Source organism: Hemiscyllium ocellatum, chromosome 26 (assembly GCF_020745735.1).
Source record: "Hemiscyllium ocellatum isolate sHemOce1 chromosome 26, sHemOce1.pat.X.cur, whole genome shotgun sequence".
In the NCBI taxonomy this organism is placed as follows: Eukaryota; Metazoa; Chordata; class Chondrichthyes; order Orectolobiformes; family Hemiscylliidae; genus Hemiscyllium; species Hemiscyllium ocellatum.
In genome coordinates, this window is record NC_083426.1 from 51,939,198 (window position 1) to 51,954,691 (window position 15,494).

Sequence of the window (15,494 nt, forward strand, 5' to 3'; positions counted from 1 at the left end):
CTCGCTATGGCAAAGAGTTCCAAAGACTCTCAACCCTCTAAGAAAAGAAATTCCTTCTCATCTTAGTCTTAAATTGGTGTCCCTTTATTCAGAGACTATGCCATCTGTGCCTAAACTCTCTAATAAGGGGAAACATCCTCATTGACCCTGTCAAGCCCCTTATGAATCCCATATGTTTCACTGAGATCACCTCTCACTCTTCTCAATTCCAATGAGTAGAGTCCCAACCTCTTTAAGCTTTGCTCACAGGACAATCCCTCCACATCAGGGATTATCCCAGTGAGCCTTCCCTGAACTGCCTCCAATGGAATATTTCCTTGAGTACGGGGACCAAAACCACTCACGGTAATCTAGCTGCGATTTTATCAACACCTTGTACACCTGCAGTAAGATTTCCCTCCACTTATAGTCTGACACACTTGAATAACTCCAACATTCCATGAGCCTTCCTGATTACTAACTGTACCCTGTGCACTAGCTTTCTGCATTTCATGCAAAAGTACTTCCCAGTCCTCTTGTGTTTCAGCTTTTTGCAGTTTTTCTTCATTGAAATAATTCTGTTCTCCATTCCAAGATGGACAACGTCACATTTTCCCACATTGTACTCCATTCGCAAACCTTTTGCCTACTTACTGAACCTATCATTATCTCTTTGAATGTAGACTGTCATGTGGTGAGTTACTCAATGCAACATTCTTCACCTCTGATCAGTGCCTGTAACCACAGTCCAGTTCAGTTTCTGGTCAATGGTAATCCCCAAGAATGTATATTTTATAAATGAATGTATTTTTTTTTGGAGTTAAAGGGGAGTAATTTAAATTTGCTAATTAATAATCTATTTTGCCACTTGTTTGTTCATGTCACCTGGTGGGAGTTATCAAAGTCAGACAAATCAACGATCTTAGTGATTAAATTAGTCATTTTCACATTTGTGATGACACTTGGAATGATGGGTTAATTTCCAGACCACCCTTCCCATCAGAGTTAGGGCAATGTTGCACGGAGTGAATCAAATTGGCTGAAGGCTGGCATCTTTGATGCTCAGTACCTTAGAAAGAGAGCAGGATTGTCCATTCAATACTCCTGGCAGAAGATGCTTGCAAATTCTTAAGCCTTGTCTTCTGTTTGCTAAGCTCCTTCATCATTGATGTTGGAAATATTTGTGGAGCCTCCTCCATCAGTGAGCTGTTTTTTTTGTCCAACACCATTCATGACTGAATGTGGTAAACTTAAACTAGATCCATTGGTCATGGGATTGCAAAGTGCTATTGGTCACTTGCTGTGTTTGGCATGAAAGAGGTCCTGTGATGTAGCTTCACCAGATTGACACCTCCTTTTGTGCTCCTTCTGGTATGCCATTGTGCACTTGTCATCAAGCAAGTGTTGATCCACTAACTTGCTTGTTGGCAGAGTGGGAGAATATGATGGGCCATGAAGTTGTGATTTATTGTGTATTGCCTTGTTTTCAAGGGAACAGAGTCCGAAGGAGGAGCACGGGCGGTGAGTAGATAAACTAATTTACCTCAGGGATTCGCAGCCTTGTTTCCAGGGAGCGGAGTCTGAGGGAGAAGTGCGGGTGGTAAGTACAAAACTAACTTACATAGAACATAGAACATTACAGTGCAGTACATGCCCTTTGACCCTCAACGTTGCACTGATCTGTGCAACCAATCTGAAGGCAAAAGTGAGGACTGCAGATCTGGAAATCAGAGTCTAGATTTGAATGGTGCTGGTAAAGCAGAACCGGACAGGCAGCATTCAAGGAGCAGGAAGATCGATGTTTCGGGCAAAAGCCCTTCATCAGGAACCAATCTGAAGCCTATCTAACCTACACTATTCCATTCTCATGCATATGTCTATCCAATGACCATTTAAATGCCCTTAATGTTGGTGACTCTACTACTGTTGCAGGCAGTGTGTTCCATGCCCTTACTACTCTCTGAGTAAAGAAACTACCGCTGACATCTGTCCTATATCTATCACTCCTCAATTTACAGCTACGTCCCTTCATGCTAGCCATCACCATTTGAGCAAAAAGTCTGTCACTGTCCACCCTATCTAACCCTTTGATTATCTTATTTGTCTCAATTAAGTCACCTCTCAACCTTCTTCTCTCTAACAAAAACAGCCTCGAGTCCCTCAGCCTTTCGTCATAAGGCCTTCCCTCCATACCAGGCAACATCCTGGTAAATTTCATCTGAACCCTTTCCAAAGCTTCTACATCCTTCCTATAATGAAGTGACCTGAACTACACGCAATACTCCAAGTGCGGCTACACCAGAGTTTTGTACAGCTGCAGCATGACTTCATGGCTCTGAAACTCAAATCCTCTATCAATAAAAGCTAACACACCATATACCTTCTAAATAACCCTAACAACCTAGGTGGCAACTTTCAGGTATATATGTGCATGGACACTGAGATCTCGCTGCTCATCTGCAGTACCAAGAATCTTACCATTAGCCCAGTATTCTGGATTCCTGTTGCTCCTTCCAAAGTGAATCACCTCATACCTTGCCAACTCTCAACCCAGCTGTGCAGCTTATCTATGTCCCTCTGTAACCTGCAACATCCTTCAGCACTTCCACAACTCCACCGAACTTACAGTCATCCGCAAATTTACCGTCCCATCCTTCTACGTCCTCATCTAGGCCATTTAGAAAAACTTACCATAGGGACTCACAGCCTTGTTTCCAGTGAGCGGAGTCCGATTGAGGAGCATGGGTGATGAGTATAAAACTAACTTACCTCAGCATGTTCTCAAAGGGGAGAGGGAGCAGCAGGAGGTCACTGTACATATTGGTACCAACAACATAGCAAGGGAAAAGATTAGATTAGATTACTTACAGTGTGGAAACAGGCCCTTCGGCCCAACAAGTCCACACCAACCCACCCATACATTTACCCCTTTACCTAACACTACAGACAATTTAGCAATTCACCTGACCCGCACATCTTTGTGACTGTGGGAGGAAACTGGAGCACCCGGAGGAAACCCACGCAGACATGGGGAGAATGTGTAAACTCCACACAGTCAGTCGCCTGAATCGGGAATTGAACCCGGGTCTCTGGCGCTGTGAGGCAGCAGTGCTAACCACTGTGCCACCGTGCCACTCACGAAGGATGAGATTCTGAAGGGAGAATATAGAAAGTTATGCATGAATTTAAAAAGGAGGTATTTGAGGGTAGTAATATCTGGATTACACCCAGTGCTAGAAGCTATTGAGGGTAGGGGGTAGGAATAGGAGGATAGACAGACGAATGCGTGACTGAGGGGCTGGTGTGTGTGTGAAGGATTCACATTTTTGGATCATTGGAATATCTTTCTGGGATAGAAGTGACCTGTACAAGAAGGATGGATTGCATCTGAATTGGAAGGGGACTAATATGACTGGTAGGGAGATTTGCTAGAGCTGCTCAGGAGGATTTAAACTAGTAAAGAAAGGTAGGGGTGGGGCGGGGTGGTGAACCTAGGAAGATACTGAGGAAAGAGATCAATCTGAGAGTGATACAGTTGAGAACAGAAGCAAGTCAAACAGTTAGGGCAGGCAGGGACAAAGCAGAGAACAAGGTAGGACTGATAAATTAAACTGCATTTATTTCAATGCAAGGGGCCTAACAGGGAAGGCAGATGAACTCAGGGCATGGTTAGGAACATGGGACTGGGATATCATAGCAATTACAGAAGCATGGCTCAGGGATGGACAGGACTAGCAGCTTAATGTTCTAGGATACAAATGCTACAGGAAAGATAGAAAGGGAAGCAAGAGAGGAGGGGGAGTAGCATTTTTTGATAAGAGATAGCATTACAGCTGTGCTGAGGGAGGATATTCCCAGAAATAAATTCACGGGAGTTATTTGGGTGGAACTGAAAAATAAGAAAGGGATGATAACCTTATTGGGATTATATTATAGACCCCCTAATAGTCAGCTGGAAATTGAGAAACAAATTTATGAGGAGATTTCAGTTATCTGTAAGATAATAAGGTGATTATAGTAGGGGATTTTAACTTTCCAAACATAGACTGCCATAGTGTTAAGGGTTTAGATGGAGAGGAATTTGTTAAGAGTGTGCAAGAAAATTAGCTGTATCTGTGTGTGGATAAACCTACCAGAGAAGGTGCAAGACTTGACCTACTCTTGAGAGATAAGGCAGGACAGGTGACTGAGGTGTCAGTGGGGGAGCACTTTGAGGCCAGTGACTATAATTCAATTAGTTTTAAAATAGTGATGGAAAAGGATAGACCAGATCTAATAGTTGAAGTTCTAAATTGGAGGAAGCTGAATTTTGATGGTATCTCTCAGCCCTCTTGCGCCACCCCCTCATTCTTGGTGAAGAGCTAATGCTCGAAACGTTGACTCTCCTACTTCTTGGATGCTGCCTGATCCAGCACCACACTCTTTGATTCTGATCTCCAGCATCTGCAGTATTCACGTTCTCCTCAGGGAGTTGGGGACTTATTTCCTGGGAGAGGAGTCCGAGGGAGGAGCACGGGCGGAGAGTATAAAACTAACTTACCTCAGGGAAATGCGACCTTGTTTCCAGACAGCGGAGTCCGATGGAGGTGCATGGGTGGTAAGTGCACAAACTGAAACATTGACATTATGGGAGAGCTTTGACCTGATTGCTGGTATGAAATCTGTCCTAAATTGGAAAAAAACACTGCAAAACTAATTAATTAATTAATTAAGTTTTAACTAACAAGATAATCAACTAGTAGAGATGACTGGGCAGGTGATGTGCTGTAGCTGTAAGATATGGGAAATGGCAGATCCCACTGCAAGCTGTCGTGACCACATCTCCAGCAAGTATTGGTTGCTGGAGGGACTTTGCCTCTGAACGGATGAGCTGTAGTCCGAGCTTTCGGACACTGAGGCATTTCCAGGACGGGGAGAGTTCCCTGGACGCTTTGTTTCAGGAGGTGGTCACACCTGGTAGATTTAAGCTATAGGGAGAAACTGAGTAGGCTGGGTCTGCTTTCCGTGCAGGGTCAGAGGCTGAGGGGTGACTTTACAGAGGTTTATAAAATCATGAGGGGCATGGGTAGGATAAATAGACAAGGTATTTTTCCTGAGTCCAGAACTAGAGGGCATAGGTTTAAGGGGAAGAGGGGAAAGATAACAAAATAGACCTAAGGGGCAACTTTTTCATGCAGAGGGTGGTGCGTGTATGGAATGAGCTGCCAGAGAAAGTGGTGGAGGCTGGTACAATTACAACATTTAAAAGGCATCTAGTTGTGTATATGAATAGGAAGGGCTTAGAGGGATATGGGCCAAGTGCTGGCAAATGGGACTAGATTAGGTTGGGATATCTGGTCAGCATGGACAAGCTTGGCCATAAGGTCTGTTTCCACGCTGTACATCTCTATGACTCTCTGACTCTTAGTACTGCAAATTCGGTCAGTGGTCAGGGACAGCAGATGTGACTGTAAATGAGGCAGATCGAAGGATCCTGAACTCAGGAACAGCGGAGCCTCAGATCTCCACCTTGTCCAACAGAATTGCTCCCTGTGTGGATGAGTATAGGAGGCCTTTCAAGAGGGGTGAGCAAAAAGACAAGTGGTAGTTGAAGGGGGTTCTATAATTAGGGAAATAGCTAGCACCCTTTATAAGCAGGATCGAGAGTCCCACATGGTATGCTGCCTGCCGGGTGCCTGGGTGTGGGACATCTCTGACCGACCTGAAAGGATACTCGAGAGGAAGAAGGAGGAGAAAGTGAGGACTGCAGATACTGAAGATCAAGTTGAGAATGTGTTGCTGGAAAAGCACAGCAGGTCAGGCAGCATCCAAGCAGCAGGAGAATCAATGTTTTGGGCAAGTGCCCTTCATCAGGAATCAGAAGAGGGTGGATCCAGTTTAGATTAGATTACTTACAGTGTGAAAACAGGCCCTTCAGCCCAACAGGTCCACACCGACCTTCCGAAGAGCAACCCACCCAGACCCATTCACTTACATTTACCCCTTCACCTAACACTACAGGCAATTTAGCATGGCCAATTCACCTAACCTGCACATCTTTGGACTGTGGGAGGAAACCGGAGCACCCGGAGGAAACCCACGCAGACACGGGGAGAATGTGCAAATTCCACACTGACAGTCACCTGAGGCGGGAATTGAACCCAGGTCTCTGGCGCTGTGAGGCAGCAGTGCTAACCACTGTGCCACCGTGCCGCCCACCAGTTGTTGTGGTCCACGTCAGGACAAACCACAAAGGCAAGATAAGGAAAGAGGACCTGTTTGGGGATTGGCAGGAACTACAAACTAAATTAAAGAACAGAACCACAGAAGTTATAATCTCCAGATTACTACTCAAGCCACTTGCAGATTGGCATCGGGACCCGAAAACGGGAGGAGTAAAAATCTGGCTGAAGGAGTGGTGCAGGAAAGAGGGGTTCCAATTCATGGGGCATTGGCATCAGGGTTAGAACAGAAGGGATCTGTATCACTGGGATGATCTGCACTTGAGCCGAGCTGGGACCAATGTTCTAGGGCAAAGAGTAAATAGGTTGGACAACAGGACTTTAAACTGGAAAGTGGGGGTAAGGGAAACAAAATAGCAGGTTAGCTTGTGGGGGATGGATTCAACTGCATGAAAAAATATGAAAAGAAAGGAGAACTCAGGAGAGGTTATTAAAGTCTCCAGAACACACCATAGGATAGAGTATTTGGAAAGGGTTAGAAATCTAACTTAAAGCACATCAGATAAAGGGATGACAATGAGAACAGGGATAGTAAATACAGGACTGAAGGAGTTGTATCTGAATACATACAGCACACAGGATAAAGTAAATGAGCTTGTGGCACAGATTTAAACTGGAAGATATGATGTGATAGGCAGCATGGAGACATAGCTGAAAGGGGATCAGGACTGGGAGCTAAATATTCAAGCTAAATATGCATCCAGCCAAAAAGATAGGTACTTGGGCAGAGGAGTCAGGTCACCTTATTAGTAAGAAATGGAATTAACTCGGTATCAAGAAACAACAGGGCCAGATGATGTAGAATCTGGGTTGGTAGAATTGAGGAACTGAAAGGTGAAATAACCATAATGGGAGTAGTCAGGATGTGGGGCACAAGATACACCAGGTGATAGAAAAGGCGTTTAAGAAAAGCAAGGTTACAGTGATCATGGCGGATTTCAATATACAAGTGGACTGGGAAAACAAAACTGGCAGTGGAGCCCAAGAAAAAGAATTTATGCAATATCTATGAGATGACTTTTTGGAGCGTTTTGTGGTGGACCCCACTTGGGAACAGGCAATTCTGGATACAGTGATGTGGAATGAGACCTTGGTATGGGAACTTAAAGTGGAGGATGCTTGAGAAGGGAGTGACCATAATATGAGAGAACTTACTCTGCAATTTAAGAAGGAGACGTTGGAGTCAGACATAACAGTATTATAGTTGAATAAATTTGAATACAGAGACCCAAGAGAGGAGCTGGCCAGGATTGACTGGGAGAGGAGCCTTGCAGGAAAGACAGTGGAACAGCAATGACAGGAGTTCTGGAAGTAATTTGGGAAACACAGCAAAAATTTATCCTAAGGAAAACGAAACATGCTGAGGGAGGGCGAGGCAACGATGGCTGACAAGGGAAGTCAGGGACAGTACAAAAGCAAAAGAGAAAGCACATAATACATCACAGGACAGTGGGAAACCGGGGGATTGGAAAACCCACAAAGACCAACAGAAGACAACTAAAAACAAGGGAGAAGATTAAATATGAGGGTAAGCTAACCAGAACCATAAAAGATCATTGCAAAAGCTTTTTAGCTATATAAAAAGTAAAAGAGAGCCAGAAGTGGACTTTGGGCCATTGGAAAATGGAACAAAGAAATGGCAGAGAAAATGAACAAGTACTTTGCATCAGTCTTCATGGTGGAAGACACGAGTAACATCCCAAAAATTCAACAGAGTTTTCGGGGGTGGTGTGGTGGGGGGAGTGCAAAGGTGAGTATGGTGGCCATCACCAAGAAGAAGTGCTGGAAAAACTGAAAGATCTGAAGGTGGAAAAATCACCTGGACCAGATGGACTACACCCCAGAGTCCTGAAGCAGATAGCTGAAGAGATAGTGGAGGCATTAACGATGATCTTTCAGGAATCAATGGAATGAGGGCGGGTCACAGAGGACTGGAAAATCGCTAATGTAACCCTACGTTTAAGAAGAGAATGAGGCAAAATCCGGGAAATTACAGGCTGATTAGCATGACCTAGGTTGTTGCTAAGATTTTGGAGTCCATTGTGACGGATGAGATTTCTGAATATATAGAAATGCATGGTAAAATAGGGTAAAGTGAGAATGGTTTCATCAAGGGGAGGTCATACCTGACAGATCTTTTAGAATTCTTTGAGGAGATAATGAGCAGGTTTGATAAAGGAGAGCCAATTATCTTCTTGGACTTCCACAAGGTCTTTGAGAAGGTGCCGCACAGGAGGTTGCTGAGTAAGATCAGGGCCCATGGTGTTAGAGACAAGGTATTAACATGGATTGAAACTTGGCTGTCTGGCAGAAAGCAGAGAGTGGGGATAAAAGGATCCTTCTCAAGATGGCAGCCAGTGATGTGGAGTTCCGCAAGCGTCAGTGTTGGGATCACAACTTTTCACTTTTTACATTCATGATCTAGATAAAAGAACTGAGGGCAATCTGGCTAGGTTTGCAGGTGGTAGAGATAGGTGGAGGGACAGGCAGTATTGAGAAGGCAGGGAGGCTGCAGAAGGATTTAGACAGGTTAGAAGAGTGAACAAAGGAGTGGCAGATGGAATACAATGTGGGAGAGTGTGAGGTCATGCACTTTGGTTGGAAGAATACAGACATAGACTATTTTCTAAATGGGGAGAAAATTCAGCAATCTACAGTGCAAAGGGAATTGGGAATCCTAGTCCAGGGTTCCCTTGAGGTAAATTTGCAGGTTGAGTCAGTAGTTAGGAAGGTGAATGCAATGTTGGCATTTATTTCGAGAGGACTAGAATATCGAAGCAGGGATGTGCTCCTGAGGCTTTATGAGGCTCTGGTCAGACCACATTTAGAACATTGTGAACAACCTTGGGCCCCATATCTCAGGAAGAAATTACTGGCCCTGAAGCAAGTTCAGATTCGTGAGAATTATCCCAGGAATGAAAGGCTTAACACATGTGAAACGTTTGAAGACTCTGGGTATATATTCGATGACGTTTAGAGGGATGGGGGGGGGGGGGGAGGTCTAAGTGAAACTTACTGAAACACTGGAGGTGAGAAAAAATTTCTTCAGCCAGATTGGTGAATCTATGGATATTTCATTGCCACAGAAGGCTGTGGAGGCCAGGTCATTGAGGACGTGTAAGACAGAGATAGATAGGTTCTTGATTGTTAAGGGGATCAGAGGTTACGGGGAGAGGACAATTTGGGTATCAGGCGATATGGAGACAGGACGGCAAAATTGATTTGATGCAGGATCAAATGGTGTGATAGATTTGAAGGACTGAATAGCCTGCTCCTGTCTCTATTTAAAAGATGAGATGCTAGGAATCCTACTGCGAGTAATTCCCATTCTGACTAACCAAAGTCTGTCACTTGTCACTTGTGCAGCTCCAACAGCTCAAGAAGCTTGACACCATCCAGGACACAGCAGTCCCATTGATTGGCACCAGATCCACAAACATCCCCTCCCTGGTCATTAATGCTCACTGCTGCACCTGCAGAAATTCATCAACAATCCTCAGCCACCACCTTCCATGGCCACTTCCCTCTAGAAGGACATGAGCAGCAGAGGCAGTACAGGAGAACACCAGCTCCTGCAAGCTCCCCTCCAGGGCACACACCATCCTCAAGGAGAATTGGCGTGAGGGCATGGGCGGGGCTTGCGGCGGCATGGGCGGGGCTTGCGGCGGCATGGGCGGGGCTTGCGGCGGTTGCCAAACACCAGGGGGCGCAGCGAGAGTTACTGCGGGGAGGAGTTCGCGGCGCGTCTGGTGGCTCAGGGGGCGGAGATTATGTGGTTGCCGGAGCAAAAGGGGGCGGGGATTGACGTGTTGCCGGTGCAAAAGGGGGCGGAGATAAACGTGTTGCCGGAGGAACAGGGGGCGGGGATTGATGTGGTTGCTGGAGCAACAGGGGGCGGGGATTGATGTGGTTGCTGGAGCAACAGGGGGCGGGGATTGATGTGGTTGCCGGAGGAACAGGGGGCGGGGATTGATGTGGTTGCCGGAGGAACAGGGGGCGGGGATTGATGTGGTTGCCGGAGGAACAGGGGGCGGGGATTGATGTGGTTGCCGGAGCAACAGGGGGCGGGGATTGATGTGGTTACCGGAGGAACAGGGGGCGGAGATTGATATGGTTGCCGGAGGAACAGGGGGCGGGGATTGATGTAGTTGCCGGAGGAACAGGGGGCGGGGATTGATGTGGTTGCCGGAGGAACAGGGGGCGGGGCAGTGTGACGGAGCTGGTCGGGGCGGAGCGGAGCAGGCTGTGGCTGTGGGAAGATGAAGGACCCGGTGGGCTTCCTCCGGCGGCAGCAAGAGGCGGATAATGGGGAGGGGGCTGAACGCTGGCAGCGGATGGAGAGCTTCTACAACAGGAGGTACCGAGCCCGCCCGGGGGAGGGTCACCCTGTGACCAGGGCCTGGGCTGGAGGCCTCAGCCTCTGGACACTCCCCCGCCCCTGAGTCATCCCGACACTGGGGATGGACAGCGGCCTGTCCCAGATACAGGCAGACCCGGGGGGGAGGGCTCCCCCCTCACACCCCCCCCCCTCACACCCCCCCCCCTCACACCCCCCCCCTCACACCCCCCCCCTCACACTCCCCCCTCACACACACCCCCCCACACACACCCCCCCTCACACACACCCCCTCACACACCCCCCTCTCACACACCCCCCCTCACACCCCCCCCTCACACCCCCCCCACACACACCCCCTCACACACACTCCTCTCACACACACCCCCCTTCACACACACACCCCCCCTCACACACACCCCCCCTCTCACACACCCCCCTTCACACCCCCCCCCTCACACCCCCCCCTCACACCCCCCCCCCACACACACCCCCTCACACACACTCCTCTCACACACACCCCCCTTCACACACACACCCCCCCTCACACACACACCCCCTCACACACACCCCCCTTCACACACACTCCTCTCACACACACACCCCTCTCACACACCCCCCTCACACACACCCCCCCTCACACACACCCCCCCTCACACACACCCCCCCTCACACACACCCCCCCTCACACACACCCCCCCTCACACACACCCCCCCTCACACACACCCCCCTTCACACACACACCCCCCCTCACACACACCCCCCCTCACACACACCCCCCCTCACACACACCCCCCTCACACACACCCCCCTCTCACACACACCCCCCCCCTCACACACACCCCCCCTCACACACACCCCCCCTCTCACACACCCCCCCTCTCACACACCCCCCCTCACACACACCCCCCCTCACACACACCCCCCTCACACACACCCCCCCTCACACACACCCCCCCTCACACACACCCCCCTCTCACACACACCCCCCCACACACACACCCCCCCACACACACACACCCCTCACACACACCCCCCTCACACACACCCCCCCTCACACACACCCCCCCTCACACAACCCCCCCACACACACAACCCCCCCCACACACACACCCCCCCACACACAACCCCCCCACACACACAACCCCCCCCACTCTCGCCCTCCCCCCACTCTCGCCCCCCCCCCACTCTCGCCCCCCCCACTCTTGCCACCCCCCCCCGCGCGTCCCCTCCTCCCCTCACACACGCCCCCTCACACCCCCCCACCCAAACCCGGTTACCACCACCCCAGCAACACCCCCCCCCGCCATTACACCCTCCCGCCACTACACCCCCCCCTCACATTCCATCCCCCCCCCACCAGTTACCACCACCCCAGCAACACCCCCCCCGCCGCGACACCCCTCCCCGCCGCGACACCCCCCTGCCACACCCACTTTCTGCTATGCCCTCCCACTCCTCTCCCCCCCCCCCCCCCCCGACTTCACCCTCCCCGCTATACCCCCCCATGGACCCCTCCCTCTATCCGCCCCATCTCCGCTCCTCTGCCCCCCCCCATAATCTCCCTCCCCTCCTCCACCCACCCCTCCTGTTCCCTTTCCTTTCCCACCTTTTTCTGTCCCCCACTCCACTCTTTCTCTTCTCCCCCCACCCACCTCCCTTCTATTTCCAAACCCGTATTAAGGATTAGGTGTCCCTTCACTCTGCTTTATTGTTCAGGTCCTTTACTGAATCCACTTCCTTGAAGATTAACGCTTTCCTCTGTTTTCAATCCAGGCTGTGGCATCAACTCACAGTGGAACTTCTGGAGTTCACACTGATTCCGTGTTTCCCATCTGGGGATAACCTGTTGCAGGTAGGATTATCAGTACCTCAGGCTATAAAACATTAACTTTACACATTCATTTGTTTTAGCCTGATGTTTCCTCCACGTTGTTATCGTGAGGTTCCAGAATGTGTGCAGCACAGTTTGAGGACTTCAACATGAAGTCTGACGTAGACTGACACATTTGGATCTCCATTTGCAAAGCATAAGACTGTTACAATGGATCGCCATAATCACTGTGTTACAGACAGAGGAAATCTGGAGTTGAAAGCGGAAACTGTTGGGAATACTCAATAGCTCTGGTGCTATTCTGTGCAGAGAGATGTTGGTAAAAATTCTAGGTCATCAGTTGAAAGATTCTTGATTTGAAATGATTTTCTGTCTCCACTCTTCTGTCGAAGCTGCTCTACAATTTCCCCTCCCAGAGTTAGCCAATGTCACTTTATATCTTGCTCTGCTGTGCCTTGCTTTGAAATCATTTAATCCTTTTTGCTGCTATTCATATGTTGGGTCCTGATCCCTGAAACCCTAAACATAAAATTCTCTTCCTAGCGTATGAATCCTTTCATGGCTTTGCCTCTTTGTGACTTTCCCAGTCTGACAAGCCTTTTGTGCCAATGATGTGCTGACCTTCATTCTGCTAACCTGATTGGGTGAAATGTTGAGAAATTGCCAAAAGAAGACCTTATATTCTAACAGCTGTATTAAGGCTGGAGTGCTATGCTTGGAAGGATTAGGTGTCCCTTCACTCTGCTTTATTGTTCAGGTCCTTTACTGAATCCACTTCCTTGAAGATTAACGCTTTCCTCTGTTTTCAATCCAGGCTGTGGCATCAACTCACAGTGGAACTTCTGGAGTTCACACTGATTCCGTGTTTCCCATCTGGGGATAACCTGATCTCTCCTACTGCAGAAAGTGATTTCAAACAGATTATCTTGAGTTCTCCCACCCACAGGCCACAAACTGATTTGTATGTTTGTGATGTTTCCACTGCAAGTTATATAGACAGTATAAACCAAGTGGTCCAATATGTACGTCTGCATTATCAGTTTGGATGTGGTGATGATTAAAATAGATGATTTCCTTTGTTCTTAAATCTAGAATTTCTTGGATTTATTTTGTTTGCTACAAACTTGATCAAATGATTACTTGGTCACATCAATTTATACAGCTTGGATAAACTTCCCACATAATCCCCAAGTAGAAGCATACAGTACAGAAACAGATCCTTCAGTCCAACTCTCACATGCTAACCAGATATTGTAAATTAATCTACTCCCATTTGCCAGCATTTGGTCCATATCCCTTTAAACCCTTTCTATTCAAATACTCATCTAGACGCCTTTTAAATGTTGTATTTGTATCAGCCTCCACCACTTCCTCTGGCAGCTCATTCCACGCATGCACTATCCTCTGCTTGAAAACATTGCCTCTTAAGCTTTCCCCTCTCACCTCAACCTAATCCCTCTAGTTCTGGACTCCCCCAGTCTCAGGGAAAAAGATCTTGACTATTTACCCTATCCATGCCCCTCATGATTTTATAAACCTCTATAAGGTCACCCCACAGCCTCCGACCTTCCAAGGAAAACAGCCCCAGCTTATTCGGCCTCTCCCTATGGCTCAAACCTTTCAACCCTGGCAGCATCCTCATAAATCTTTTGGAATCCTTTCAAAGTTTCACAACATCCTTCATATAGGAGGATAACCCTTCAGTTTGCATGCCAACCATATGGTCTGTTATCCTATATAAGTCCACTCCCATTTGCCAGCATTTGGCACACATCTCTCTAAACCCTTTCTATTCATATACCCATCCAGATGCCTTTTAAATGTTTGTAATTGTACCAGCCTCCTCCACTTCCTTGGCAGTTCATTCTACGCATGCACCACTTCCTGTGGAAAAGTTGCCCCTTAGGTCCTCAAATCTTTCCCCTCTCACCTTGAACCTATGCCTTCCAGATTTGGACTCCCCTCACCTGGGAAAAAAAACTTGTCTGTTTGCCCTATCCATGCCCCTCATCACTTTATAAACTTCTGTAAGGTCCCCAGCCTATTCAGCCTCTTCCAACCCTGGCAACATCCTCCTAAACCTTTTCTGAACCCTTAAGTTTCACAACATCTTTCCTGTAGCAGGGAGGTCACAATTGAAAGCAGTCTTCCAAAAGTGGCCTAACCAATGTCCTGCGCAGTCACAACGTGAGGCTTCATAACTGGGTCCACTGGCAATGATGGACTGATGAGTGGAGCAGAACCAGCAAGTAAGGCTCCGGCCTCAACTGTTTCTTTCCTCTGATTGTGTTTGATTCAAATGGTTTCATACCCTGCTGCAGTACTGACATTCTAGGTCATGATTTGGAGATGCCAGTGTTGGACTGGGGTGTACAAAGTTAAAAATCACACAACACCAGGTTATAATCCAACAGGTTTAATTGGAAGCACTAGCTTTCAGAGCGACACTCCTTCATCAGGTGGTTGTGGAGGGCACAATTATAAGACACAAAATTTATAGCAATAGTTTACAGTGTGATGTAACTGAAATTATACATTGAAAAATACCTTGATTGTTTGTTGAGTCTTTCATCTGTTCAAATACCATGATAGTTTCATGTGTAAATCACAAAACTTTTTTTAAAAGTTACATTCTCAGGTTAACTGTAACAATTGGTGTTAGCTAGACAAATGTTGAAGGTATTAGCCCCCTGTGTTCTGTCTGTGACATAATGTTTAGAATGATTCTAATCTAAAAAGTGAGATAAGAGTCTTACATGAATTCATGCAGTTTTTGAACAAAGTACAATATAACCTTGCAAGTACAAATTCACCCCACAAACCTATGTGTATGTGTGCATGTGTGTCTTTTGTGTGTCTGTCTGTCTGTCTGGGTTTGGGGGGTTGTGAGTGTGAGAGAGTGTATATGTGTGTATGTGAGTCTAGAGTGTCTTAAGTCTGTGAGGGGGTGCGTGTGGGAGTGAGAGAGATTCTAGGTGATTGTGACAAGCCATCCTCCCTGTTCCTTCTTTATTTATCTGAAGCTTTTGACTGGTTGACCACATCATTCAGTGAATCACTTGTAGTGGTTTCCTTTTCTGCATCCACACCATTCGCTTTGATATCTGGAGGATCTATCTTTCT

General features: G+C 47.6%; 1 protein-coding gene across 2 annotated transcripts in view; it reads left to right on the forward strand.

Annotated features, from left to right (window-relative positions):
- The first annotated feature begins 10,417 nt into the window (after window positions 1-10,417).
- Window positions 10,418-15,494, forward strand: part of LOC132828244 (26S proteasome non-ATPase regulatory subunit 13-like) — a 39,785-nt gene continuing 34,708 nt past the window's right edge. For both annotated transcript variants that reach the window (XM_060845209.1, XM_060845210.1), the window contains exons 1-2: window positions 10,418-10,557; window positions 12,314-12,392. In XM_060845209.1, the coding sequence (XP_060701192.1) occupies window positions 10,460-10,557; window positions 12,314-12,392 (177 nt within the window). In that variant the 5' untranslated portion in view covers window positions 10,418-10,459. The remainder of the gene's footprint in view (window positions 10,558-12,313; window positions 12,393-15,494) is intronic.